Source organism: Vipera berus (genome assembly GCF_964194415.1).
Source record: "Vipera berus genome assembly, chromosome: Z".
In the NCBI taxonomy this organism is placed as follows: domain Eukaryota; kingdom Metazoa; phylum Chordata; class Lepidosauria; order Squamata; family Viperidae; genus Vipera; species Vipera berus.
The window spans coordinates 61485436-61513404 of NC_138205.1; the positions used below are offsets into that span (position 1 = coordinate 61485436).

General features: G+C 37.0%; 1 protein-coding gene across 7 annotated transcripts in view; it reads right to left on the reverse strand.

The window, feature by feature from the left end:
• IKZF1 (IKAROS family zinc finger 1) overlaps positions 1-26359 on the reverse strand; it is a 122690-nt gene extending 96331 nt beyond the window's left edge. For 4 of the 7 annotated variants that reach the window (XM_081346495.1, XM_081346494.1, XM_081346493.1 and 1 more), the window contains exons 1-2: positions 26002-26038; positions 4313-4366 (exon numbers count right to left, since the gene is read on the reverse strand). In XM_081346495.1, the coding sequence (XP_081202621.1) occupies positions 4313-4352 (40 nt within the window). In that variant the 5' untranslated portion in view covers positions 4353-4366; positions 26002-26038. Of the gene's footprint in view, positions 1-4312; positions 4367-26001 lie in introns of all 7 variants that reach the window. The other 3 variants (XM_081346491.1, XM_081346490.1, XM_081346496.1) reach the window with 1 other exon arrangement.
• Between the last annotated feature and the right edge of the window lie 1610 nt (positions 26360-27969).

Genomic DNA, 27969 nt, shown 5'->3' on the forward strand with positions numbered 1-27969 from the left:
GTGCAACAGTGCTGTTTTTAGCCAGCATTCAGTATTGGACAAATATAAAGTTTATATTATTTCATGCTGAATATCCAATACTAGACATTGGTAGCTAGTTCCTTCTATGATTCTTACAAGCTGTTTATGTTTATGTGCCCAGGCCTGTCTGTCCCTTGCACTTGGAATTCAGGAAAGTATTTCTTTGTTAAATAGACATTCTATTAATCTTGGTCTAATTTTCTCTATTAATTTGTTCAATTTTTTTAAACCAAACCTTACACAAAACTAAGTAATGTCACAAGTCAGTTGTCCCTCTCCTAACATCCGGCTTACTAAAGACTTGCTAAAAACTTAATTCTTACTCCACCCAAGCCCTATCCTGCTTTCTGATGCAGGTGTTTTTACAGGAAACCACACACATGAGATACTGCAAAAATTTAATTTCATTTCCTCCTCAATTTGGTTTTAGCTGAATTTGCCACTTATATATAAATACAAGATTTTAAAATTCTTTAGGTTCACTCGTCGAACCTCCCTGTTCATATTAAATTTTATATTAATATAGACCTGTGGAAAGGTAAGTGCAAAGTAAACACAACTCCAACATAATTATGTAGGCTTAGATTAGAAACATAAATCTAGGCGAGATCTAGGTGATATCACAGGCAGAAAGTTAGCAAGTGAATGTAATTTATATTGGAGAAGTTTAAAGCAATTTAACACAGCCATTTCAGTAAACCATCAGAACCATTGAAGAATGGCCCATCATTACTTTCACTGAAAGTACCAAGGACCTTTAAGAGAATTCCAGCCCAACAATGAAAACTGCTAAAGTCAGCATTCTGGCCGGGGGCATACTAAACTATTGAGGAATGGGGTAAGGCAGGCATTTCTGCAGCAAGGAAAGCAATCTACCCCAAGTTGCACAAAATTACATTGTAACGGATTGAAATATGAAAAACAAATTAATTAATTATCCCACCTTTATTATTTCTTCAATAAACAACTCAGTACAGTGAAGATACTTCCTCCTCCTATTTTTCTCCACAACAGCAGGTGAGTTAGGCTGAGAAACAGTAACTGCTCCAAGGTCACCCTGCTAGCTTTCATGGCTAAAGTGGGATTAGAACTCATGATCTCTTACTTTCTCTCAAGGTGCCTAGACCAAACTGTCTTATATAACTCCTTTTAACTCACATAGCCAAACCTAAAGTAAACAGGCTCAATTGCATAATAGTACTGACAACCTGCAATCACAGTGGTTGGGAACATAGCTAAGAAGCATCCTAAGTGCTGATCTTTGAACTGTGCCAAGAAGAACCCTAACTGTCCTACTATAGATTTGTATATAACTCTACAGATCTTATTCAGAAGAATCATATCTATTGCACCATTTGAAAAAAGATAATCTGAACAGTCTTATACAATTGACGTATCACCTGCTTTTAAGGACATTTTCCCCCAAAATGCAATCTGAGTTTAAAGAGTGATTTGGAGGTTTCTACATCACAGAAACAACCTTATTAAAAAGCCTAAACAATGACAAAGAACCTACGAGTGTCTAACATAAAGAGAAGACCAGTAATACTTGCTGACATTCTGAAGATTATACTCTGTCCTGTTATATTGTTATGCAGTTGGCTGCTATCCACACTTGATATATGGTCTTCAATGAAGTAGATCTGATGGAGGGAAGAATGCAGTGGAGTACCTCAAGGTTTCATCTTGGGCACAGTACAGTTCTTCTTTTAGGAAAGTAAAAAGTACAGTTCTACTTTTAGGAAAGAAAAACCAAAACTGGCTCAATAGTATTAATTGTGAGAGGGATCTGTGAGAGGACTAACTAGTGGAGTATCACTGCACTTTTGGTGCTGCAGTACCAAAAAAGCCAAAGCAGCTGCATTAATAGAGGGATAGAATCAAGATCATGTGAAGTAGTTAATACCGCTTGGTAATGTCTTGGAAAGACCACAGTTGTAACAGTGCATCAGTTTTCATCATAATATAAAAAAGATGTTGAGACTCTAGAAAGAGTTCAGAGAAGAGCAACAAAGATGATTAATAGACTGAAGGCTAAAACATATTAAGAATGGTTGCAGGAATTGGGTTTGTCTAGTTTAATAAAAAGAAGGACTAGGGGTGATAAGATAGCAATGTTGAAATATCTAAGGGACTGCCACAAAGAAGAGGGAGTCAAATTATTTTCCAAAGCACCTGAAAGAAGCAATGAATGGAATCTAATAAGGGAGAGAGCCGATCTAGAACTAAATAGAAATTTTCTGACAATTAGAACAATTAATCAGTGGAACAACTCATTTCCAGATGTTGTGGAAGCTCCAATACTGGAGTTTTTTAAGATTGGACAGCCATTTGTCTGAAATGGTATAGGGTTTCTTGCTTGAGCTGAGGGTTGGACAATATCAAAATTATGGATAACACCAAACTGAAGGGAATTGCTAACAGTTTGGATGATATACTCAAAATTCAGAACGATCTTGACAAGCTTGAACATTGGACTCTATGCAATAAGATGCAATTCAGTGATATAAATATCAACGAGAACAGAGCTGGAAAGGAATTTGGAGGTCTTCTAGTCCAACCCCCCACTCAAGCAGGAGACTTATTTCAGAGAAGTGATTGTCTAGTCATTTAGGCAGGAAAAACAAGAACAGGTACAGAACAGACAGTGTTGGACTCTACAGTAGTGCCTGTGACAGTCCTGGTGGACCATTACGTAAGTATGAATCAGTAGTGTGCTGCAGTTGCCAAAAGCCCAATACAGTCCTAGGCTACATCAACAGAGGGATAGAATAAAGATCACAGGAGGGCATAGTATTTGGAATACTGCATCCAGTTCTGATCACTCCAATACAAATAGATGTTGGGATCCTAAAATGTATACAGATAAGGGTAGCAAAGATGATAAGGAGTCTGGAGCAGTGGTGGGATTCAGCTGGTTCGCACCACTTCGGCAGAACTGGTAGCTAATATTTTCTTGCCCAGGCCCAGCATGAACTTCCAGAAGTGGCATCCACACAGAGAACCGGTTGTTCACATATTTGAATCCCACCACTAGTCTGGAGTCTAAATTGCACGATGCATACTTATTGGAACTAAGTATGTTTAGCTTAAAAAAGAGAAGTATTACAGATGACAGGATAGCAATCTTCTAATACTTGAAGGGCTGTCCTGGAAGAGGGGGTCAATTTATTCTCCATAGCACCTGAGGGCAAGACAAGAAGTAAGGTATAGAAGGTTATCAAAGAGAAATCCAACCTAGAACTAAGGAGGAATTTCCTGATAGTGAGAACAGTTAACCAATGGAGCAGCTTGCCTTATGGAGTTGTGGGTGCTCCATTGTTGGAGATTTTCAAGAAAAGCTGGATAATTATTTGTCCAGGGTTACATAAGGATTCCTGCCTTGGGTGGAGGGTTGGACTGGAAGACCTCCAAGGCCCCATCCAGCCCTATGATTCTGTGTTTCTAAGATTCTACAATTTTATGATTCTATTCTATGTTGGTTACTTGGCTACAATAAAAATCTTAATTTTGTCTTCTGCATTTGGGTAACAGTATTACATGGTCTTTAATATGTGCATTTTTAATGTCTATCTCTTAAATGTTGTATACAGTCTTTAGAAATATATAACACAGAGGTATCTAGAAGGATTTAAAATTCCAGCTGTAGTGGATTATGAAATACCCAGGTCTTTAGTATCTCCAACTTGCATGTTATTTTCTCTCTCCTCAAACAGTAATGCCCCTTCAAGTGTCTCCCCTTACAATTGTTTCTAGATGTAACAAATCCTTTCACACAAAAAATTGTGTAAGTGAATTTCACTGCAAAAAAATGAAAATTCAAGTCTAAGGAAATCTAAGCAAGGCAATTTAATCAGTCTTAGACTAATTATAAAAGTAAAGATAATTAAATTTAGAAAAATATTAATAGTACTTGACAGATAAGATAAAAATTATTTCTCTGGTTTATATTTGCTGTTTCATATAAAAAATTTGTAATAGAAATCTAAATATGGTTTTGAATTTAAAATGTGTCACATAGGCTCATTGTTCTGTGAGAGAAAGGAAGATCTGTGCATACCAACAAGTATGTTTCTTTTTCATTCCCCCCCATTTTTTAAAAATCCATTGCTATGTTTGAAGTGGTAAACATTAATGATATCCTGATCTGCATATAATCATTACAAAACATTGAAGCTCCTGCCCTGACAATAACAATGCTATGTTCTTGTACAGAACCAAACAAATTTGAAGATGGATGAGAGATTCCCTACTTCTTTTTCAGTCATATTCTTTATATATCCCATCTCACCAGAAACTTGGGACATGTCTTGAGTCTCATCTGTTTCCATTTTCCTCAAATTATCTGGAAAAAAAGAGAAAAATAAAAACTAAGTTTAATGTGAAATATAAAATCACAGGAGAGAGCTAAGAGAACAGAAAGAGAAAGGAACTGCTATTTAACTAAATGTTGTCCCCCTTTCTTTCCTATTCTGCATATTTGTGGGGTATCAGTCTAGTACAGACCTTTATCCTTTTAAAAAGAGCATTACAAAGATTTATAAAAAATATCATTACAAGCACAGGAAGACCAAATTTGTTATTTATTGTTAATTTCCTACTGCATAATAACCCAAAATGCAAACTGACTGCAACAAAATTAAGCAGAAAATTAAATGGCCCTGGGTCATTGTAGGCAAAGAATTCATTCTCTTGGCTGATCCATAGTTATGTTCTTTCTAATTTACTGAGCATGCATCGATGAACCTTGAGTCAGCTTGGTGACACGCGTACAATCAGCAATCAAAAACCAAAGCAATTTGCTGAAGAATGTCTCATTTACCCAGGCAGGTCTGCATATCTGAACAGCAAACGCCACTATCTCCATTAATAATGAATACACCTCAAACAGTGGCAGATGGGCAAAACAGCAGCTTCAGTCTTTTGGCCTTCTCTTTTTCAACCATCTTTGCTTCAAACCACACCAGCTTTCTTCCACATGGGGAACAGAGGCCCTCCCCAAAATAGCAAACTGAACCCTTGAGAGAAAAGGAACTTAGGTTTTTCTGTTTTACTGACAGATGGCTTGACTCTACAGATATGCAACAAATAGTGGGAAGCTGCTTGGCCTTCTGTTACAACATGTAATGTTCCAAACGATAAAGTTGCAAAATGATCACAAACACCAGGAAAACATGCCCAAAGTAGTGAGGCAGAAATAAAGCCTAGCTCTGGCCTTGGAGCATAATGCTAGAGGTCTAAGTTCTCTAGAGCCTGGATAGACATCTGCTGGCTATTTGGCCAAAAAGTAAAATAAAATAAAGCATTCTGAACACATATAAGAATGAATTCATTCAGTAACACAGGTAGCCTCTTTTCAGAATCATAGTTCAGATCAGGTTCCCTAGCCTCCACACCTTCTTTAAACTACTAAGAGCTTTATCCAGTGTTTTTTTCCAGACACCTATAGAATTGTAACTTGACAGAATTGTCACAGAACCTTTGGAAACAATCTTTGAAGTGCAATACATAAATGATTTCCAGTAAAACTCTGTTTTGTCCAATTGGCTAGCTTGGGACTTACCAAGCTGAACAAAAAAAAATATGAAACCCTTATTTTCCTTACAAGTTGTCAAGTTCCAATAAGTTGTCAAGTTGTCAAGTTCCATAAGCCAAAAATATGGTTGATATGCTGCATTTGGCTTGGTGAGTTAAATGTTATGCTGCTCTGAGCTGTTGGATCTGGATGTTGGGAACGCTATATTGAATTCTGTACAACCTATTATGACTTGGTCTGAACTTAGGGGGCATTCTATAATTCTAAAGTTAGAATGCAGCAGTCAGGACTGGCTTGTGGAATCAATTTAACACCAGCTTAAAAGAAATCACCAGGCCTTTGTTCAAGACCTTTAATATCCTAAATGGTTTGGAATATGTAGTACTTAGATTGCAGTAAAGCATTTGACAAAGTAGACCACAACCTGCTGCTTAGTAAGCTAGAAAAAGGTGGGATAGACAACATCACCACCAGATGAATCTGTAGCTAGCTGACAAACCGCACTCAGCAAGTAATCCTCAATGGTACTACATCCACATGGAGACAAGTAAGCAATAAAATACCACAAGGCTCCATCTTAGGCCCAGTACTCTTTAATATCTTCATAAATGACTTAGATGAGGGAACAGAAGGGGAACACATCAAATTTGCAGATCACTAAACTGGCAGGAATAGCTAACACCCAGAAGACAAACTCAGAGATCCAAAAAGATCTTGAGAAACTGGAACAATGGACCCTATCCAACAAAATGAATTTTAATGTGGAGAAAAGCAAACCTTTACATTTAGGCAGGAAAAATCAAAGGTATAAGCAATGGTGGGATTCAGCCGGTTTGTACCAGTTCGACAAAACCAGTACCTAAATTTTGTTAAGTTTGGAGAACTGGCTGAATGCACACTGCTTTTGGAAGTCTATTCTAGGCCTTAGAGGACTGGAAGAGGTCTCCCAGGCCTAGAATGGCCTGTCAGAAGTGTGTGGAAGCCACTTCCAGAAGTTCGTTCTAGGCCTCGGAGGCCCAGGTCTGCAACCACACAGAGAACCAATTGTTCAGATATTTGAATCCCACCACTGGGTATAAGTACAGATTAGGTGAGACCTGGTTCAAAAACAGTAACTGTGAGAGGGATCTTGGAGTCCTGGTGTCCTTGACTATGAGCCAGAGGTATGCAAAAGCAGCCAAAAAAAGCTAATACAATCCTGGGTTGTATAAACAGAGGCATAGAATCAAGATCACATGAAGTATTAATACCGCTTTATAAAACCAGCCAATTTTGGAATACTGCAGCCAATTTTGTTACCATACTACACCATACTACAAAAAAAATGTTGAGACTTTGGAAAAAGTTCAGAGAAGAGCAACTAAAATGATCAAAGGAAGCAGTCTCGAATTAAGGAGAAACTTCCTTAATTAACTATTAACCAATTGAATAGCTTGCCTTCAGACATCGTGGACATTCCATCACTGGAAGTTTTTAAGAAGGGACTAGACAGTCACTTATCTGAAATGGTATAGGTTCTCCTGCTTGAGCAGGGGGCTGGACTACAGGTACCACCTATGGTACATTGGTACCTGGCTGGTGGTATGCAACCATTCTAGAAAAGTGGTAGCAGGGGAGGGGAATGAGCTGAACCCATGGCAGCACCGCACAAGCCTAAGCAAGAGATGACTGGAGCTGCAGGGCTGTCAGGGCTCAGCCAAAGCGCCAGGATCAGCACTTCTTCAGGGCTGTCAGGGCTCAGTGGAAGCACAAGATCAGCGCCAGGCTACAGCTGGAGCTTGGAGCTGATCCTGGCGCTTCTGAGTCCAGGAGAAGCACCATTCAGCTGGAATGTTGTAGCATCCCCAGGGTCTTGTGATTTACATTCAGATGCTTGGCAACTGATTCATATTTATGACAGACACAGTGTCCCAGGGTCATGTGAAGTGACCAAAATCTGCTGCAACCACGCAGCAGATGTGAGGAATAAAAACCAAACACCCTCCCCACCCCATCCCCATTGCTAATCCTCAACAGATATGCTCACAACAGTGAAAACCTTGGACAGGAGGAAGAGCACGGTTGGGCAGGCAAACAGGTGTCTTGCTCGGCTGTGGCTTGGGGGACACTTTTTTCAGTGCCATTGTAACTTCGAACAGTCACTAAGTGAACTGTTGTAAGTCAAGGACTACCTGTACTTCATCACTTTTTTCCTTTTTTTGGTCATCAGGTTTTTGACACCTTGCTAGGCGACTGGTGGTACTCAGATGTTGCCATATCCTAAAAGTGGTACAATGGGTGAAAAGGTTGAAAAGCCCTGGACCAGAAGACCTCCAAAGTCCCTTCCAGCTGTATTCTATTCTATTCTATTCTGTTCTGTTTTGTTCTGTTCTCCCCTTGCATTGACATTATCTAAATAATCAAGTTTTGAATTGAGGTCAATCATTCCTGAATGCTGCTTTAAGCATTTCAACTTTTTTTTTTATTAAAAATGATAGCATTATAATGATGGTAATTATTTGGTATTGTAAAAATTAATTAAATTATTTTCAATTATGTTGAATTATTTTGTTGAGTCTACCTCATGTTAAAATTCAAAATACTGGGGTCACTTTTTTAATGAATAAAATGTATAATAAAATACAGCTCAGAATTCCTTTAAAGAAGACATAATAAAAGACTTACATAGACCCTTAGGCCTGAGACAGATCAACCTCTATTTTCTACTTCAATTTTACTCAATTGCCACTCTTGTTCAGACAGATACTTCTGAATCTGTTATGGATTTTCCACCCCTACATTGTACAAGATTTGGATATTTTTAACCCACATTTCTCTTGGACACTGGTGAATATTTACCAAACATTTATCTGGCAAATGCTATACAGAATTCAAAAGGGAAAATGTAGGGTTTTTCCTTGCTAAAAGTGAAATCCATTGACATCCTACATATAGATGGTATACTGGAAAAATGAAGAACTGATTATTCCATGACTTGAAAAAAGAGTCTTAGCCTATGATTTAAAATACCACACAACCCATACATAAAAGAGATGAGGATGCATAAAAACTTACATACTTCAGTAACAATATATTAGTAACAATATAGCACTCTATCAGCTGAGGATGGGAGCCTTATTTAGAGCAAGCCAACTCCTCATTGTTCTTAATAACAGGACCAGCTGCATATGAAAAGATTCACAGGAACAGTCATGTTCATATGGTGATGGTATATGTGTTATATTCATGCTATAAGATATGCATATGGATCACTATAGGGCTATAATGCATTTAATGTTAAGCACTTGTAAAGTGATTAATTCAAGATGAGTTAAACTGTTTAACAACCAATGTAAAACATTCACATTTCCATTCTAGTCTTCTACTTTGGTTCTATCTAAAATTTATCTATATTTATTTATTTAAAATGTATTTATATTTATTTATCTAAAATAAATATACCTTCAGTATATGTTGCTTATAATATATTATAATGTTGCTTATAATATATTAATTATTTGCTTTATGTTGTTTTCACTTTTCCTTTTTTTGATATTGATTTTCTTTTAATCTTAATTGTTGTATGCCACCCAGAATCACAAATTGTGAGAAATGCTTATAATTTTTAAAAATCAACAAACAATAAATTAAATGTTGATTTTACTATACATATAAGGCATGAGCCAACACATTTGTACATATGAAACCAGCTTTGTTTCACTATAGCTGTCTTGTAATAAATATTCCAAACTAGCAGGAAAACACAAAGGAATATCTCTCATTATCACGGTATCAAGCAAAGTTATAGTTCTATCAAAGTACTTGAAAGAGCTGTATATGGGTATTGTATATGCAATACCCTTAAATGTTATATTGAAGTCAAGAAACTTAAAATAGTTCATCTTTGGTAATATCAGTTTGCATTTTTAAAAGATATATCTATGTTTTATATTATATATGAATATCATCTTAAAAAACTAGATTTGCCTGGTAATCAAATAATGTTTTGTCAGAATCTTCTATCAAAATATCATGTTTTTACAAATGTACATCAATTAAGTTATACATAAACAGAAAAAATCCACTGCTTTAACATTATTGCCTTCCTTCTTGTGCTATGGACAAATAATAATTATTTTCTTATTGTTCTGTTTTTCTGATAATTCTTGTTATTATTTTTAAAGACAGGATACAAATGTATTTTAAAAAATCCACAGGCAAAACCACAATATATAAAGCTGGAACAGAACATCTCAAAGTTTATTTTCCACATTATACAGCAAATTTCAATCATGCACAGCTTTCCCATAAAGAAAGGGCATGATTGTAAAATTTATGAAACCCATCTTGGAGTAGTAAAGACTAGGGATGCTAGATTTTTGTCACTCAGTCCTGCAGTCCAGGCCTCTGATTAATCCCACAAAAGTAATATTTGAAACATTTGTTCTATTAGTTTTGATCCAGATTGTATCTACTATTTAGTGAGAAGTTGGGTGAGCATTTTTTCACAGACAAATTGGTATCTAGGCAGTGACCAAAGGCTAAAGCTCCCTTGCCTCCATGCCAAGATTCTGACCCAATCCTAGTTAAGAACAAAGAAAACATCAAAATCTGTTTGATCCTGAGATGTAACATTATTATTATCAAGCTTTGGGAATTTCACACATTAAGAATACATCATACACAAAAATACTCTATTTTTGCAGCAATGTATGTTTCATATATGTATCCCAATTGGAATTCAGCCAGAATAACCTGCAGCTCCAGTTGTAGTTTTAGATTTGTTGCTATATAAATTCCAATCGATGTCAAGAAAACATTCCTTGAGTTTCTCAGTATACTTAAAGACTTGAACAGTATGATCATCCATCCAAGTCATTTGGAACCTTAAATTATATTACCTTAATTTAAACAAGACTTCCACTGCCTTTTTTGTGAATTATCTCATTTTCAGTGTAGCTTATTTGCAAATCTATAGGATTGGAAGTAAACTTCATTAAAGACAGTAGAAAATTCCTCTATATAAATGTGCATTACAAATCAGTTTGACAATCTTGTCTACCTAAATAATACTCCAGCAAAACAGATGCTGGTATAATCTCTAACCATTTAGGAGAGTAACAACAATTATCTTTACAACATCCTTAACTCAAATGTGAAGAAATGACTTTATTTTACTCTTGAAAGAAAAAGAAACATGTTATGTGGAGAATGAGGATAAAGCAAAAATCCATATTACAGCAATACTTTTACTGCAAAGATCACAAAACATTGCTTTAGTACTGTGAAGCAAATAAGTTACAAAAGGGGAAAGGCTGATTTGACTTAAGCATCACAGCACCTGACCTCCATCAAAACTCTGACTTTGTTAACTTCATTAATTTGCATGGTGTTTTTTTTAATTTGCCCTAAAACAGTCTTTAGAATTTAACTTCTAGAGCAGATAATAAATATTTTTATATTCTGCCTACTACATTGATGGTTTTGCCTCTTAGAAAAATGGGGATGCATTGCAAAGACAGTTCCACAGTATAGATGTGTATTCTGACCACTTGTGAAAGAACTTTATATAAGATAACATACCCAAACCAGAATTAGATGCACAAATTGCCTCGAGGCCTTCCCCAATTTGGTACCCTTGAAAATATGTTTCCAAAATATTGGGAAAATCTTCCAATAGTTCATAACCAGCTATATCAGAATGAGTAGCAATCATGGGAATTATCTGGAGGAAACGTGGCTTCCCTAACCTTATTTACAGAACTCTATATGGCATTTAGGAAAAAAAGAGAGTAAAGACTTTGGAAAAAGGCAATGAATAACATTCTTTCAGAAATAAAGCCTCTAAATTTATATCTAGAAATTTGAAGTTTTATCAAATTAATAACAACAAATAAATTATTAACCACTCATGGAACTATCTTGAGTCTATCTGAAGTTGGAAGAATCTACTGTTATCATCTCATTTTTCAACAAGTTTCTTTTTTAAATCATTCTTTTAAAAAATATAGCAAACATTGTGTGACATCTAGTGGGCCCATTTAAACAAAAAAGGTACACCATGAGTATAAGAATGTGCAAAACTATTAAAACTTACCTAGTACAAATTATCACCCAGTACAAACACTGAATGGATAAAAGGAAAAACAGTGATACATATCACTGAGCTTCATATGGAATTCACTGCTCTAAGAGTTGATGAGAAGCAGCTATTTTAAGAAAGCATTAAGTAAGTATACAGTATTTATGGAGTTTAGGATATTTATTTATTTATTTAGAAAATTTATATTGCTGCCTACTTGCACATGGCTACTCAAAGTGGCTTACATGGATATAAAAATGCCATATAAAATAATAATAATAATAATAATAATAATAATAATAATAATAATAATAATAATAATAATAATAATAATAATAATAATAATAATCTTAAGCATGGCTTAAGATGAGAACCATCAAGAAAGAAACAGAAGGCTTAATACTGGCTGCTCAAGAACAAACACTTCAAACTAATGCCATGAAACCGAAGATACAAAAATCCACTGACAATCCAAATTGCCGACTTTGCAACAACAAAGTTGAAACTGTTTCACATTTAATATGTGAGTGCAGCAAAATCGCACAAACTGATTACAAAGCTAGACATGACCAAGTTGCTAAACTAATCCACTGGGCATTGTGTAAAAAATACGACTTGCCTGTGTTCGAAAAGTCATGGGAACATAGGGTGGAAAAAGTTGTCGAGAATGAGAGGGTGAAGATCTTGTGGGACTTCTGAATACAGACAGATCACCATTTGGAACACAACATGCCAGATATCGCAGTTGTAGAGAACCAAAGCATACAGCTGATTGATATCACTGTACCAGGAGATGCCAGAGTCAAAGAAAAAGAACTGGAAAAATTATGAAATACCATGACCTGGCCATCGAAAATGCGCAATTATGGATGAAATGGGTAACAGTGATACCCATTGTCATTGGGGCACTGGGAACTATGTCCAAAAACTTTACAAAATACATCAAGAAATTGCAGAATCCTGCAATAACTCCAGCAAAGCTACAAAAAACTGTGCTACTTGGAACATCTTACATTTTAAGGAGATACCTGGTTGACACCTAGGATGCTGGCAGCAACCCATGTCAACCATTAGTGCCAGTCAATTTGAGTGTTCAGTTGACTGAGTTTCATATTTAATGAATAAAAGTTAAATAATGATGATGATGATGATGATGATGATGATGATGATGATGATGATGATGATGATGATAATGATAATGATAATAATATAACACTCCTCCCACCCACCCTGGTGACAACACACACTCATACTAGCCATTTAATGGGCTCCATCCAGCTCTGGGTTCCCAAGGCACACTGACAGAGCCACGTCTGCAGAAAATATGAGAATGTGATTGACTTATGTTCCTTTATTTCATGTAGCAGGAAATAAAACAATCCCCTCTTTTGCTTTTTTTGGTGTTTCATTAACAATTGTGATCAATATGTTATTTTGAAAGGCTTTTCTTCAGAGCAAACCATTTTGGGCAAGGAAACCTGATAAACCTGTGGTGAAGGTGTCTCCACCACAAAAGCATACTGTCAGAATCCATTTATATCCCATTCATAAATCCCTATCTGTATGTTCTAAAATCTTACACCCTTCACTGGATTCTGCCATTCACAAGGAGGAGAAGAGAAGATGTTAATTGGCCATCCCTATCCATTTGATGTAAGGTTGTTTATTCAGCCTGCCTGGAGGCCGTCATCAGACCAGGGGAAGAACCTTAGAACTGAGAAGAACAAAGAAAGGGGGGGGGAGAGATCTGGTTTGTATCTCCAATTAGAATCTGAAAGGGAGGAAGGAAATGTCGTAAAGGCATGGAAGATCCCTCTTCCCTTGGTAGGTTTTGACACCTGAACCTTAATTGATCCGGGACTGACCAAATGGACTAAGGGGAGGGGGTTTCACTCGGGGACACTTTAAAAGTATCAATCTGTAACACAGTTTTCAGATCCTGTCGAGTTTTCCATTGGCAATCATGTTTTAGTAAAAGTTCCTTCTTGGACAATCCTGTCTCCAAGAGTTCTTCTTTCCTAAGACGTTGATTGGGGTGGGTCCTGACATTAGACAGGATCTGCAGTAAGAGTCAACCTGGAAGGGAAAACCTTACCGGGGGACTTTGCAAAAAAATACAATGTCTAACGACAAAGCAAGTGAGGAGGAAAGCCCCATGGAAAGGGAGTTTTCTTCCCAAATGGAACCCCACAAATGGTTGGAAGCTGAAGCATCATATTCCTCCAGGTAAGAAGTGGTGGAGCCGCACAACTGCAAACCCCGGTGGTCGATGGGCGTTGGAAGGAAAAGTGAGTGGGAAAAGGCATCGAGGAAAGTGACCCTGAGGCGGGGCAGCCACCAACCTGAATGGAGGAAAGAGATGGAGAGCTCCCTGCAGATCAGTGACGACGAGCAGATGCTAGAGAAAGCTATTGACCTGATGAAGAAAACCCTTAGCTCACTAAGAGAGGAGAAGGCTGAGTACTGCAGCCACAAGCAGCACCTGGGGCCGCAACTGGAGAGACAGTGGGGGGAACCCGGTACTTGCAACACCAGGGCCATCCGCTGGAACAGGATTTGCTGCCTCAGTAGTACCCCCCCCAAACCACAGATGGGGATCAGGATCAGGGGCAATACTGCCCGCTGCACAGACAACGATCCATTCAAAGACTTCCGCCCCTGGAAGCAAAATTCAGGGGGGAGCCACCACACTTGGGGTTTTTCCTAACCCAAGTCCTCAGCTATATGGAAGAATACGGATGGGACATCCCCAGTGACAAAGCCCGCATCTGTATTGTGCAATCCACCCTGGATGGACCGGCTGCAGACTGGGTGGTGAACCTGCATGACTCCAACACCCCAGAATTCAACAACTTCAACCAATTCATGTCATCCTTGAGGAGGTGGTTTGAAGATCCTTTGGCTGATCATAAGGCCTAGGAGAGAATCAAAATGGTGAGGCAAGGCAGACGGCCGGTGGCTGAATATACCCAAGAATTCCGAGCCATTGCCAGCAAGCTGAACTGGCCAGAAGATATCCTCCTTAGCCATTTCAAAGATGGGCTAAACTACGACCTGTATGACACTTGCCTGCCTCGAGGAGACCCACACCATCTTGATGACTGGTATGTCCTGGCAGAGGAGGTGGAGATAGACCTACTGAAGAGAGACCGCTGGGGGAAACCATGGGCCCGCCCGCCACCCGAGCAAACACACGAGGGGGAAAAACTACCGTCCATGGCTAAAAAATCAACAGGCTGTTTCAATGCAGGAGAGTGGGCCACCGCGCCACAGAATGCCACTCAAAAGCCCCCCAGCGTAAATCAGAGGTATCACCCTCCAAGAGGCTAGGGAAGTCCCAAGGCAACCCAAAAGAATCTTCCATGAAGGGGACAGAGGCTGTAGAGTCCACAACCCCTGCCAAGAACTGGGATTGGATTCCGGCCTACACCGCAGGGGCGGTGGATACTTCAGAAGACAGCTCAGAGGGAGAACCATTGGTAAGTGGATCCATTCCACCCATCCTTAAGACAGTGACTATATTAGCTGCTTCTACTGAAGGAGTTAAAGTAAAAGCACTAATAGACTCTGGCTGCACCCGCTGCTTCATCAGCTCGATGCTGGTGGGGAGATTGAGCATCCCAGTGAGGAGACTAAAACAACCAATCTCCTTTAGCCAATTAGATGGGTCAATAGCAGGGGGGGCAGCTACCCTAGCCACTTTACCAATTCACCTGTCCCTGGGGACTCATGAGGAAGACATAACGTTTGTACTGGCCCCAGGCATGGAATGCCCAAAGATTTTAGGAGTGGAGTGGCTGAAGAAATGGAACCCTGGGATAAATTGGAGGACAGCAGAACTCAACTTCCCAGAGGGGGAGCATAGGAGCTTAAAATCCCAAAGCACCCCCTTAACCCAAAGAGAGGAGTCAGCATCAGTGGGGGAAGAGAAGGGGTTACCAGAAATACCGGAGGAATACAGGGACCTTGCTGAAGTTTTCAGTGAGGAACGGGCAGATGAGCTTCCCCCCCCCACCGCCCCACAGACTGTGCTATAGAATTCAAACCTGGGGCAAAACTCCCAAAGCCCAGGATGTATGCCATGAGCCCAAAGGAAATGGCAGAGATGGAAAGATTCATAAAAAAAACTTAGAAAGAGGATTTATTGAGCCTGCCAAACCCAAAGTGGCCTCCCCGGTTCTGTTCAGGGAGAAGAAGGACAGTTCTTATCATTTATGCATGGACTATAGATCTCTAAACGCAAGCTGTGACATTATTTACATTTTCTAATATTGTCTATGTGTATATTGTTAACGATTTTTTAAAGAATGGAAAGCGGGCACTTTGCTTTGCAGCATTCAAGTTTTAGTATTTTATGGGTAGTCTTCAACTTGTGGCCAGTGGCCATGACATTTTGAAATTCTGATGGACAACCCCCCCCAAAAAAAAGAGACATACAATCCATTTTTTAAAAAATTCTGATGGTACCCTCCTTATGGCCACATGACTGCATTTTGGGTGCTCAGCAATTGCCCACATTTACTGTATAGCTGTTTGCAGTGCCCTGCAATCACATGATTATGATTTATGATGTTTTTGTCAGAAACTGGCATTTACTTATGATCTCTGGCAAAAACTGCCCAATAACAACTGCTGTGTTCATTTACATAACACTGTATTTGCTTAATGACCTCCACATTTGCTTAACAACCATTGCAAAAAAACAACAACAGGTCTAGTCATGTGGTGACCTGCTTTACAACTGTCATGACTTACAACTGTAATTGCCAGACTCAGGTATGATCATAAATTAAGGATTACCTGTTAAATAGGTAACATAGGTGACATAGGGAAAATATGGGGCAACAAATGATGTGTTTACCCTTAATATATATCCAACAAAAAGTTAGCCAGTTAGCAGGGAATAGAAGAAAATTCTCAGCTGTGCTGCCTGTTCCTCAAACCAGGGCTGGGCATCCTAGGAAGCAGATTGAGGCCATAACCTGGGTAATGCATTGGGAAGAATCATGAACAACATTTACTTGTAAATGTACCATCAGAGAATCATCACACACTGCACTTTTCTAAATTACAGTGATACTGGCACTGTTCCAAACAAAGAATATTGATTGTATTACCTGGTCCCAAAATTTTGATTTGAATAAAAGCTTCTCAGAACAAGATTGTATTCATCACCTATTCTGGAAAACATTTGACCATTTCCAGCAGAGGAAGTTGCCACAGCACTCAAAAAGTGATGGGATCTTCAAACATTAGTCTAAAGCAGGTCAATACAACATGCAGTCCACCATGCAGCTGTGGGCAGCCCACTGGCAGTTTTAAAAAGTTAACACATTTGCCCCTGCCACCCCAAGAGATTTTACTCAATGGGGCAACTGTATGATAAATAGTGTCAGCACAAAAATTAAGTGGCAGCATTTTTGGGCAGCAGAAAGGGGCAAGGGCAAAAACTTCCAGCCTTCTCATTTTGTTCTCTGGTTTGTGGAAGGGCCAATCTCTCCTGGAGAGCAAAGAACAAAGCTTGGGCTGATATTTTTAATTTATTTTTATTTTAATTCCATTTATATCCCGCCCTTCTCCGAAGACTCAGGGCGGCTTACAAGCTTAGCAGTAGCCTTCATTCTATGTATATGCCTGCTTATTAGGGCTTTCACACACACCCCAAGCGGCATTATTACAAAGTCAGCTTAATTGCCCCCAACAATCTGGGTCCTTGATAATAATAATAAATGAGAAGTGTTTGGGCTGTTATGTTACTGTTTGCTGTAATAGTTAAGGGGATACTGTGATTTCTAGTCCTATCTTAGCCACAAAACAAGCCTAAGGGTTAGTTAGTCAATCTCCTAGAAAGGAGGCAATGGCAAACCACTTCTGGAAAATCTTGCCAAGAAAACTGCAGGGACTAGTCCAGATAGTTGTCAGGAATTAACGCTGACTTGAAGGAAAAATAAAATAAAATTTAAAAATAAAATAAAATAATAAATAACATAAAATAAAATCTAGGCTTTTATTATCTTAATGGCTCTATCTACCCATAGACTCAGACATGCATTAATACGTTTGGGCAGCCCTACACTTAAGACAATTTTGCTGAACTAAATACAGATTCTTATGGATGAATGAGCTGGAAACCTTTGTCCAAAAATGCAAACCGTCTTTAATTAAAAGTATTCAATATCTCTACTAGCAGCTGATAATTAACTTTATTATTGGAATTTAATAAAGTAGACCTCTCAATCCCTATGAAAGATTTTGCTTTAGAACCATTTTAATTCTATTTTTAATTTCCTCTCTAGCATACTACAAATAAAAACTAACAAAAAAATCCTTTCTAGAAACAAAAACTGAGAAACATAGTAGTCTTTCTTTCTCAAATTTCCATTAAGTAAGTTTTCTCTCTAAGATTATCAAGATGTACAAGAAACAAAGTTTATAATTAAGATCTATTCATTTCCTCCTCTGCTGTGTTAACACATCTATATGGAACTTTTCTATAGAAAAAAGGGAGTATTTATTTATTTATTTATTTATTTAGTCATAGTTTCTTTCCCAGGAAGTTAGATGAATTGACGGTTATAACCATAAATATACTGTTTCACATCAGGCATCTACCTACCTAATGAATCGAATTTGTATCCTCCTGTTTGCAAATCCCCCCCCCCCAAATTGGAAAATGATTAAAACCACAGTCATATCCATGAAAGGAAGCTCCACTGTATTAACTGGAACTCACTTTCAAGGGCCACAAATCTGAAGTTTTTCTATGTCAAAATGTCTTCTTTTATCCAGATGTTCAAAAAAAATTTAAAATTAAAGATGGCAAATATAAACACAAATATGTACAGAAAATCCTATATAATTAATTATTCTGAAATAATTTCTTGTTACTGAATTCACACATTAGCAAGATGTTTTGTGAAAATAATTTATTAAAAACATTTCCTTTATTTTAGATTAATTCACATTATATCCTGGATAGAAAATATAAGTTCCCTTTATAAATGACATTTAAATTCTCTTACTTGCTCTTTACATTTTAATATTCAAAATATGATAAGGGAAAATTATTACAAATGCTCAAGAAAGCTATATAAATTAACCCAATCCTATGCAAGCTTATTTGTATCTAAATATAGTGAGTAACTGAATGCACGTCTAACTCTGCAAACTATTATAATGTTGATCAATTTCCCAGTTTCCCAATTTCCATTCATGTAGATGGATTTGAAATCAGTACGCTGTCCATTTAAAGCAGTCTCCCCTTGTCTTTGATTATAAGCACATTTCATAAGTATTACTTTTATTTCAATTTAATAGGTAGTCAACTTCACTCTAAATGAAATAACCAGATACAAAGTAGATTAGAATTTTTAAACATCTGGATAAAAGAAGACATTTTGACAGATACAGCTTATGATACAGGAGTAAAAAAATGCACTTGCCACCTGCTAATTCAGTACAGTATGAAAATCAAGGATAAAGAAGTCCCATTTTGCCCTGATTTGGTCTTCCTCAGTACAGTCACAATATTACCAATCCAGAAAAATACCATTTTCAGTGAGACTATAGTGTTGTTTGAAGAGAGCTAGTGCTCTCTTCAAACAATTGGCCATATTTGGATCACAAAAAGGCCACATAAAAGGCAAGATTTTAAAGAAATTACAAAACATTCTGACATAGAAACAGAACTGTACCCGTTTTATTCGTCCAATATGTTTAATGGAATGCATTCAATAATTCTAGTTTCACTAAGACTATTCAAGGAATTCCAGATTAAAAAGAAAAACAACCAACTCTTAGATTTTTGCACTTCAGATAGGTAAAAGGATTCCTAAAATAAATTAATCAACATATTTTCTGCCTCCTTGGGCCAGCTCTTTCAAGTTAACTTATTTCAGGATCTAACTCTAACTCCAGGTCAGAGTGACATTCCATTAATTTCAATGGATTGAAGATGATCAGTGCTATGGTATCTGACCAAGCGTCAGTCCTTTTCACTATTTCAGTTAGCCACAAAGAAAGATTCATTCTTGATGAGGGAAGGGAAAAGACATGTTCATTTTCATTTTTTTCCACAAATGTAAATTAAGCTGCTTATTTGTTTTCTTTATTCAATATTACTTGTTTCATTTGAATTAACCTATGCTTCCCTTTAGAAATTTTTTTGCCCCTTTTCAGATTAAGTTTATCCCATAAAACAAGACATCACATACATATTTTAATTTTGGTGTAGATTAAGCACTTGTTGCAAATAGTTCTCCATGACAGTAGGGTAGAAATCTAGAAATATCACAGTTATAGACATTGCTGCACATGAATGGCAATGCTGTTATAGACATGTAGTATAAATAATCTAGTTGAACAAGCCACACAAGTTCATGCTTCACATTTATTTCCTCCGTAGTTATTAAATTGACATAAAACTAATTAAATTTTGCAAGAACACATCTTAATCAAAGAAAATTGGACTTGATTGAGCTGAAGAGGAGACAGAATTTTGAAGGGATATACGGTATGTCCTAGGTGATTTTCTTTGCAAGAACACATCTTAATCAAAGAAAATTGGACTTGATTGAGCTGAAGAGGAGACAGAATTTTGAAGGGATATACGGTATGTCCTAGGTGATTTTCTTTGAGAGAGATGGCAAAAGTGATAGATATTAATACATTTTCTAAAACTTAAAATCACTATAGGATTATTGGTTTAAAATGATTTTATAAATTTCACAGAAATATAAACTACACACTTAAATCAAAGTATCTAAACATTTTGAGGAAATCTTCTGAAAAAAGGATAGTATTTCTGCCTTCCAGTTACTAGCTTCATACTTGTTAAACCATGGAGATTTTTTTTTCTCCCCTTTGGTAATATTCCTTATGGAAGTGAATCTAAACCAAATATTGATCAATAATTACTTTTTAATTTTACTTTGAATTGAACAGGGACTGAAAATACAGACATACTAATCTATGCATGCTGTATCTTTTTCTACTTCTACTGCGGGGTGATGAAATGGACTTTTTCAGATTATATCAGAGAGCAAGCATTGAAGGCAGGATTTAGAGTCTGATGTATAGCAAGAATTTTTTTTTAATACATCTGCTTTGGTATGGGAGGAATTGTTTGGATTTCAGGTTGCAAAATAGTTGTCTAAATTTGTTCCAGTGTCTTGATTTTTCACAAAAGTATGAGCAGAACCCTTCTGTGAAAGTTATTGTGTGGAAGAAGATTTTAGAATCTACTGTCCATCTCTTTGGAGAATGGCTTTCACTTCCATATAGCCACTGGCCTTGCATCTCTTACCTTTACAACTTTTTCACACTGTTAGGCAAGTATCCTCACTACTTGTACTTTAAATAACAGCCTCCCTGGAAAGTCACAAAACCAGGAGTCAGCTGGCACCCCATCTTTGTTCTTCCTTCACTGTGTTTTCATTTCACAAAACAATAAATAAGTTTTTATAAAACCTCAAGTGACTGAAGAAAATAGGAGGAATGGAAGATAAAGTACTGACACACTGGATGTAGAACAAACGGAGGGGAATCCCAGGAGGCAACTGGAGTTTCCACAAATGGAAAACTGCTTATCCTCTAGTTCTAGATGAAACCAGTGCAAAGATGTCTTTGGTTCTCTCAGTCAGCTCACATTTCTAACCTCCACATAAGCCCTGCAATGTTGTGAGGTCACAGTCTCAAAAAGCCATCTACACAAAAGGGCTTGAGGAAGGAAATAAGTCAGAATAAAAAAGTAGATCTTGTTTGCATCTAACCTCAATAGAAATGGCTGAACATAAGTGTGATTTTAATGCAGGAGAAAAAGGACATATTGAACATAAACTGCAACATACCTGTGGATCTGATCCAATGATTATTTAAATAGGTATCTATTAATGTAAGATTAAAATCGTTGAAGTTTTTTTTCTGTTTTTCAATACAAATTGAAAACCATATGTGCCAACTTGCCACTGTCATGCCATCTACAGCATGATGAGATTATAAACTAAAATTTTCATTTAATTTTTCTGTTTCATTTAATTGTTGTTTGTTTCAATATTCAATTATTACAGTATAAATCATGAATATTTTAAGGCAGAAAATGAACCTGACTTTGGGAAACTTAAAAAGCCATGCTTTTATCTAAAATAAATAATGTAAAATTGACAAATAATGACTGTTTAGGTCTAACAAAATTCATATTCAAATCTTGCATCAGTTGTGAAGCAAACTTTGTGCAGCAATCTCTACATTCAGAGAGCCCACACTCAAAAGTAGGCACTTTTTGCCAGTGAAATAAAGGAGGACTGCTGTCTTGCACGTCTTTTTCTGCATCTCAGATGCAGGTACTCAAAAGATGGGTAGAAGATTCCTGGATTAAATGGACTTTTCCCAGGTTCTTCATATGTATGCCTGACCCAAAGTCAGGCCTTCTCCCTTAGCCTAATTAAACATTTGGTAATGATATAAGCCTAAAATGTTTGAACAATTTTGGTTAAAGGATATGTATCAATATCATTAATAAATAAAATCCCAGAAAGGTAGAATCAGCAGCTTGTATTTCTGCAAGTAATGTGAGAAGAATTTATTTTCCCATCTTTTAAATTATAAAAAGTCAATTTTATCCCCAGTTAATAGAGTTAGGTAATGAAGCAAATGCAAGTAATCCTTCAAACTGAGAAACCAGGAAATTAAGGAAAATTAAGGACATTTTTTAATTTAAAGAAAATTAAGGAAAACATGCCACAAATCCCAACATTTGTTTATACCGGATCACAGCAATTCATAAATGGCTGATATCTTTTATGATTGATGAAATAGTGCCAAACTACCTTTGAACATTTTGGCTTTGACTCTCCTATTACCTTAACTTTCAGAACACTTGAATACAATGATGTTGTACCTATTTAATGGAAATGATTCATTTTTAACAAAAAACAAAAAAGAATGAACTTGGTAAGTTACTTTTGGATCCAGAAATAGCACATCAGGAGCATAGTGCAACACTACAGCATTCCTCAATCAGAATCAGAGTCAAGTAATAGTTGTTATATGATTTAAATTCAATATATTTTTGCCAGACTGTTTTGTAGTGTTTTCAATAAAAAGCCACACTGAAACCTTTTTCCTTGTTTGAAAAAGTTCCTATTGACATCAAAAACAACTAGCTTCTCTAAGAGATCATTATTTTGAGTTTCAATGCTTGTTTTGTTCTCTTCACCTTCAGAAGTTGACTCAAAGATTTTCACATTGGCTCTTCAAAAATAAATTATTTTCTGAAAAGAGATTGCTAAATATCAGAAAACTTTCTAATATCTTTTAACAAATATACCTGCACTACAGAGAATGGATTTTATATGTTTCAATAGGTCTTCCATTATAAATAATCTTTTAGTATTGGATTTTTAATATATTTAATTTAGCACATTAAACTGTAATGGGGTATTGTAATTCAATATGAATTAAATATTATTATTAAACTAATATTGAGCATGCTTTTTTCTGACAACATAAATTAAGTATAGTTTTATTTTCAAGCAATAAATGAATTAGTTTATTTTAATGTATGAAATTTTACATTTTTATACTTCTGTTTTACAGTGGCTTGCCTTATATGCAGATTTATTTGATGCACTACCTTGTTTAAAAAGAGATGATAATGAACCAAAGATAATTGACAACCTTAAAAAGATCTAACTCTACTTATGAAAGGTAAGCTACCTAGGTGTGGAAGCATTCAGCCAATCTGAGAAAGTTTTGGACACTGATACTTGAATTCACTGTAAAAGGAAAATGGCCTGAATACTATATACATTTCAATGGCTAAATATCCTAGTGTTATACTCAATTCTATCTGCTCAAGCTATATTAATTTGCATGGTACATTTTCAAGAAGAAATGTAAGCCTGACTCCCATATTGCAACTAAATTACAGTTCTAACTATGCTGATTAAATCTTAAAATATTAGGATTTAATGTTGTTTTATTTAGAATTTAGCTTTCTGTTAAAAAAAAACAAAATTATAAGCTTGTGATACAAATTAAGAATATATTTTCAATATAAAACATTTGGAGTTAGTGGTGTAGTTAGAAAAAAAAAACTTTTCAAAATATGCTCATAGAAGATATTTATAAAGATTCTCAAAACTTCTCTTCATTGCTACTGTGGATTACCTGTGTGAAAAGAAAATTTATTTTGAATCTGTGTAGATATAAAAACTGGGAAACCTTTGCAGGGATGGGATACAGAACAAACACCTCTCTGAAACATCAGTATTTCTACATGGACATTCATGCATTTTTTTTAAAGGATACAGTTTAGTGCTTGATATCTAAATACTAGTTTAGACCTAGTGCACTTATAGTAAACCTTTATCTCTACTTTGATGTAAAATAAATGGTTTTCATTTTTCTAAATAAGTGCCTGATCTTTAAAAAAATGAAAAAGCTGCAAAGTTATGCATCACTACTACTATACCACTACTTAGTACAACTATTATTCTTACCATTACTATTGCATTAATCCTTATAAACCGAGCCTTTTTAAGTATGTTTTCCATTCAGTTACTATGATAATAGAACACATTTGTCTGGCAAGAATATTTGAGAAAATCAAGTTAAATCAGGGACTCCAAATAGAATTTAGTGCTTTGCATAAATAAATAGCTGAAAACTTGAATAATGCAAAGACCTCACTGAAAATGGATGTGATGTCTTTCTTGAACTCACAGGCATTACTCTCTGGTGCTGCTGGATTATTATTATAGCTACTGTCATTCATACCTATTCTTATCTGGAATAAATCTCAATTGCCTTCAGTAATATTTTATATCATCTGATTTCAAGTGAAAGGTGGTTGAGGATAGTTAATTCTGCTTCTCTTGGACAGGACTTTTATTTAAAAAAATCTGGGCATGCAGGCAATCCAGTTTTTTAAAATTTCCTATTTGATGCTGAATTTTAGTTGCAATTGTTTTTGCAACTTAACTATGCATCTCTATTTTATGCATTTTTCTTGATTCATGACTCATGTTGGATTCAGTAGAAGTTCTATGAAAGAAAAGTGCTATGAAAGAAGTTTGGCTTCTGTGACTAGAAGCAGGTTTCACTGGAGATTTATGGAAGCTAGTCCCATTGTCTTCACAGAAGCTTATAGCATATTTAGGATTGCAATCTAAATGAATTTCTCAGTGGCTGAATTCTAAAGTTAATTTTGCTTTGCATATGGAAAAAAATCCTTGTCACCCAGGTAATCATGTATTTTACCTGATGACTTATTGACAAGTACAGCGAGTTCCTCACTTTTTCATTGTTTTACATATAAATATATCAGGAAAGATTGATAGAGCTGCGTTGTATTTCCCATAGGAAGTAAGCTTTCTTTGTACAATAATTCTGTTTTTAAAATGCAGATTTAATAGTTATATCCTGAATCAATTTTGGTTTTGGTTCAGTGATTAATACAGTTTTAGAAATGCTAATTTTGTACTACACACACACACACACACACACACACATGGGCACTTTGTGGAAATTTGGGGTTTAATTTATTTATTTATTTACTGCCCAATATTTGGACGCCTTAAGAATCATTGATTTTTTACTTCATGTTTTGCTTTTTGGGATAGTGGAAAGGGTGTAATTATAAAGTTCAGAAAATAATGTTCAGTTTCTTGTATTTGTATTTGTATTTGTATTCAGCTTTAAAAAAGGGAGAAATTACCCCAATCAAGGGCAGAAAATATTTCCAAAAATAGCTTTTATTTTTTTACAGCTTAATGTTTTCATAGTCTTCCACTTAGCCCTTCAGCTTTGAATTTGTTTTGAATTTCTTATCACTTTCCCTTAGAGTTTAAAATGCAAGTATACAGGAATCCCTTTGCTTATCTCTTTCAGAAATTCAGGCTTTTGGGAGCAAGAGCAAAACTTCATAATCTCTTTTTGACAGATTACAACGTAGTGGGAAAAGAAAAAGAAGCAAACTCGGCCCAACAAACAAGAGCAAGCCTGGCGCTTGAAAAGTTTCCCCTCTTCCGAATAGAGAATTCAGCGCGACACTTGTTCATTATAATTTGTTTATGAGAGAGAAAGAGAGAGAGCGAGAGCGAGCGAGCGAGAGAGAGAGAGATCTAGCACTTGTTCCAAGCGCACGCACTTCTCTTCTCTCCATCTTCTTCTCACTACTTAATAAAACTTCTGCTTTTTACTCCCTTCCCAAAAAAGTTTGCAGCCACAGAAGAAACAGCTCCGAAAGAAAGAAAGAAAAGAAGAAGAAAGAGAAAAAGACAGAAAGAGAAAAAGACAAACAAAGAAAGCCGTTATCTGTAAGAAAAGCCAAATAAGACAGGACCAATTTCGATGGGCGCGCTCTGGCGCGAAAATACGGTACCTGCTCTGGCCGGAGCTGGATAGAAAGAACTCGCCCAGATCTCTCCACTTCCATGTGCTGCGGCTCCTCGGCCAAGCAGAGCGGCAGGAGGCAGCTCCGTTCTCAGTCCCTCCCCTCGCCACTCCACTTCCTCATTCCAGTGCAACATCTTTGCAGGCGGCCGGTGGATCCCACGGGCATTTCGCCCCTGCACCAGGGTGTGCGAGCTTTTTCATTTGTGTGCAGGAGGGAGAGAGCGCGGGGGACTTGTCGTGCCTGTCAGATGATGAAGGCAACACCCCTTCTGCTGCTACCAAAGGCTCCTAGGCAGGTCAAGGGCACACCTTGCCTTTTTGGGTCCTGATGGATGCTCTTTGTGTGAAAGTACTGATTTACTTGGTGAAAGAAAACTCCAGAGAGAAAGATAGGTCTATTTTCATTCACTAGCCAGCATGGGAAAAAGGAGTTTTCACCACCAGTATACCTTAGAGCGCAAGATGATGGAGGGTTGCCTTTATATCCTGATAAAAAAATTCTCATATTAGCCTATCATGTTTTTTTGAATAGTCTTGGAAATGATGTCCCAGGTCTATACACACTTAGCTAGAAAAGTATAATAGTTAAGATCCAAACTGAAACAAGAGTGATAATTTTAATCTTCAGATTGAAATGGGTCTTCGCTAGATAGGTCTGTGTTTGGATCCAACTCACTGAATTTAGTTCAACATACTTTCGATTAAACGTACCTAAGACTGCATATTTTGCATATTCCAGAATTCCCATGTGGGAAGTATTATTAAGAATTATTGTTATATCTATAAACTGTCAAACAGTGGTGATGGGGTGTTTGAACACGTTCCAGAAAGCTACTAATTTCTACTACTGATTTCTACACACAGTATATCAAGGCAAAGTAGCTATGCAGCTGTTAAATAGCGGGTTCTTTGGTGCAGGAATGAAGACGCGGAACAGAGTACAGGATAAGTCATTGTTTATTTCGTACTGGAACTGTACTGGGGAAATGTCTGCAACTAGCTGCAATATATAGTCTAGCCCCTAGGTGGAAGCCAATAGGTTTGAATCAACCATTGCCACCTGGAGATAACCAATTGCAGCACAGGAGACTTGTAGTCTGGGTTGCTGGAGAGCCATTAGCTGCTCCAGCAACCCACGTGGTGTTTCCAAGAGCCCAGTACATAACACCCCTCCCCTCTTAGATCAGACTATAATAACACCAATTAGTCTCAACAATTGTCAAGACTCATTATCCAAACACACTAAAGTAAAATGATAATAATAATAATAAAAATAATTTTAAAAACCATGTAGGTTACAATGAGATTAAACAACGTCTCAATGAACAGGCTTCACCATGTGCACTATTAGGCAGTTACAACATAGCACTAGTTTCTGTAGTCTAGTGGCAACAGGTTTTACAATAATATATAGCTCTTTATTTTACAACGTAATCTGCAAGATATGAAGGAGGCTTGTGTGTCCTAGAGGAATGTCTCGGAGTTCCCATCACTTTGTGGTCTACCAGCTTGCCCAGTGGGCTGGGTAGACTTGTGTCCCTTTGTGCTCCTGAGTCAAGGGGATTTGATGCACTCTGGCTGGCCTCTCCAGGTTGGCCCACCCCAGAGTCAGACTGTTTGGCAGAGTAGGCACAGCGGTTGCTGAAGTTCTGTTGGCTTGCTCCATCAGGGGATCCATGTTGCACTCAAGAGCTCCCCAGTTCTCCCTCTGGTTCCACCTCAGTTAAGAAGGAGAAGTCCTGGTAGTCCGTGTGAGGGCTGGCTTGGCCGCAAGTTTGAGGACCTTGGGAGGGACTTATGACACAGTCCTCGCTTAGTGGCCATTCTGGAAACTGTTTCCTGAGCTGATCAATGTGTCATCTGACAACTCACCCTCCCTCCACCCCCACTTCATAAGATAGCGGTCCGGATGCCTTGGTGATTTGACCAGGAACCCACAGGTTCCCATGACCAT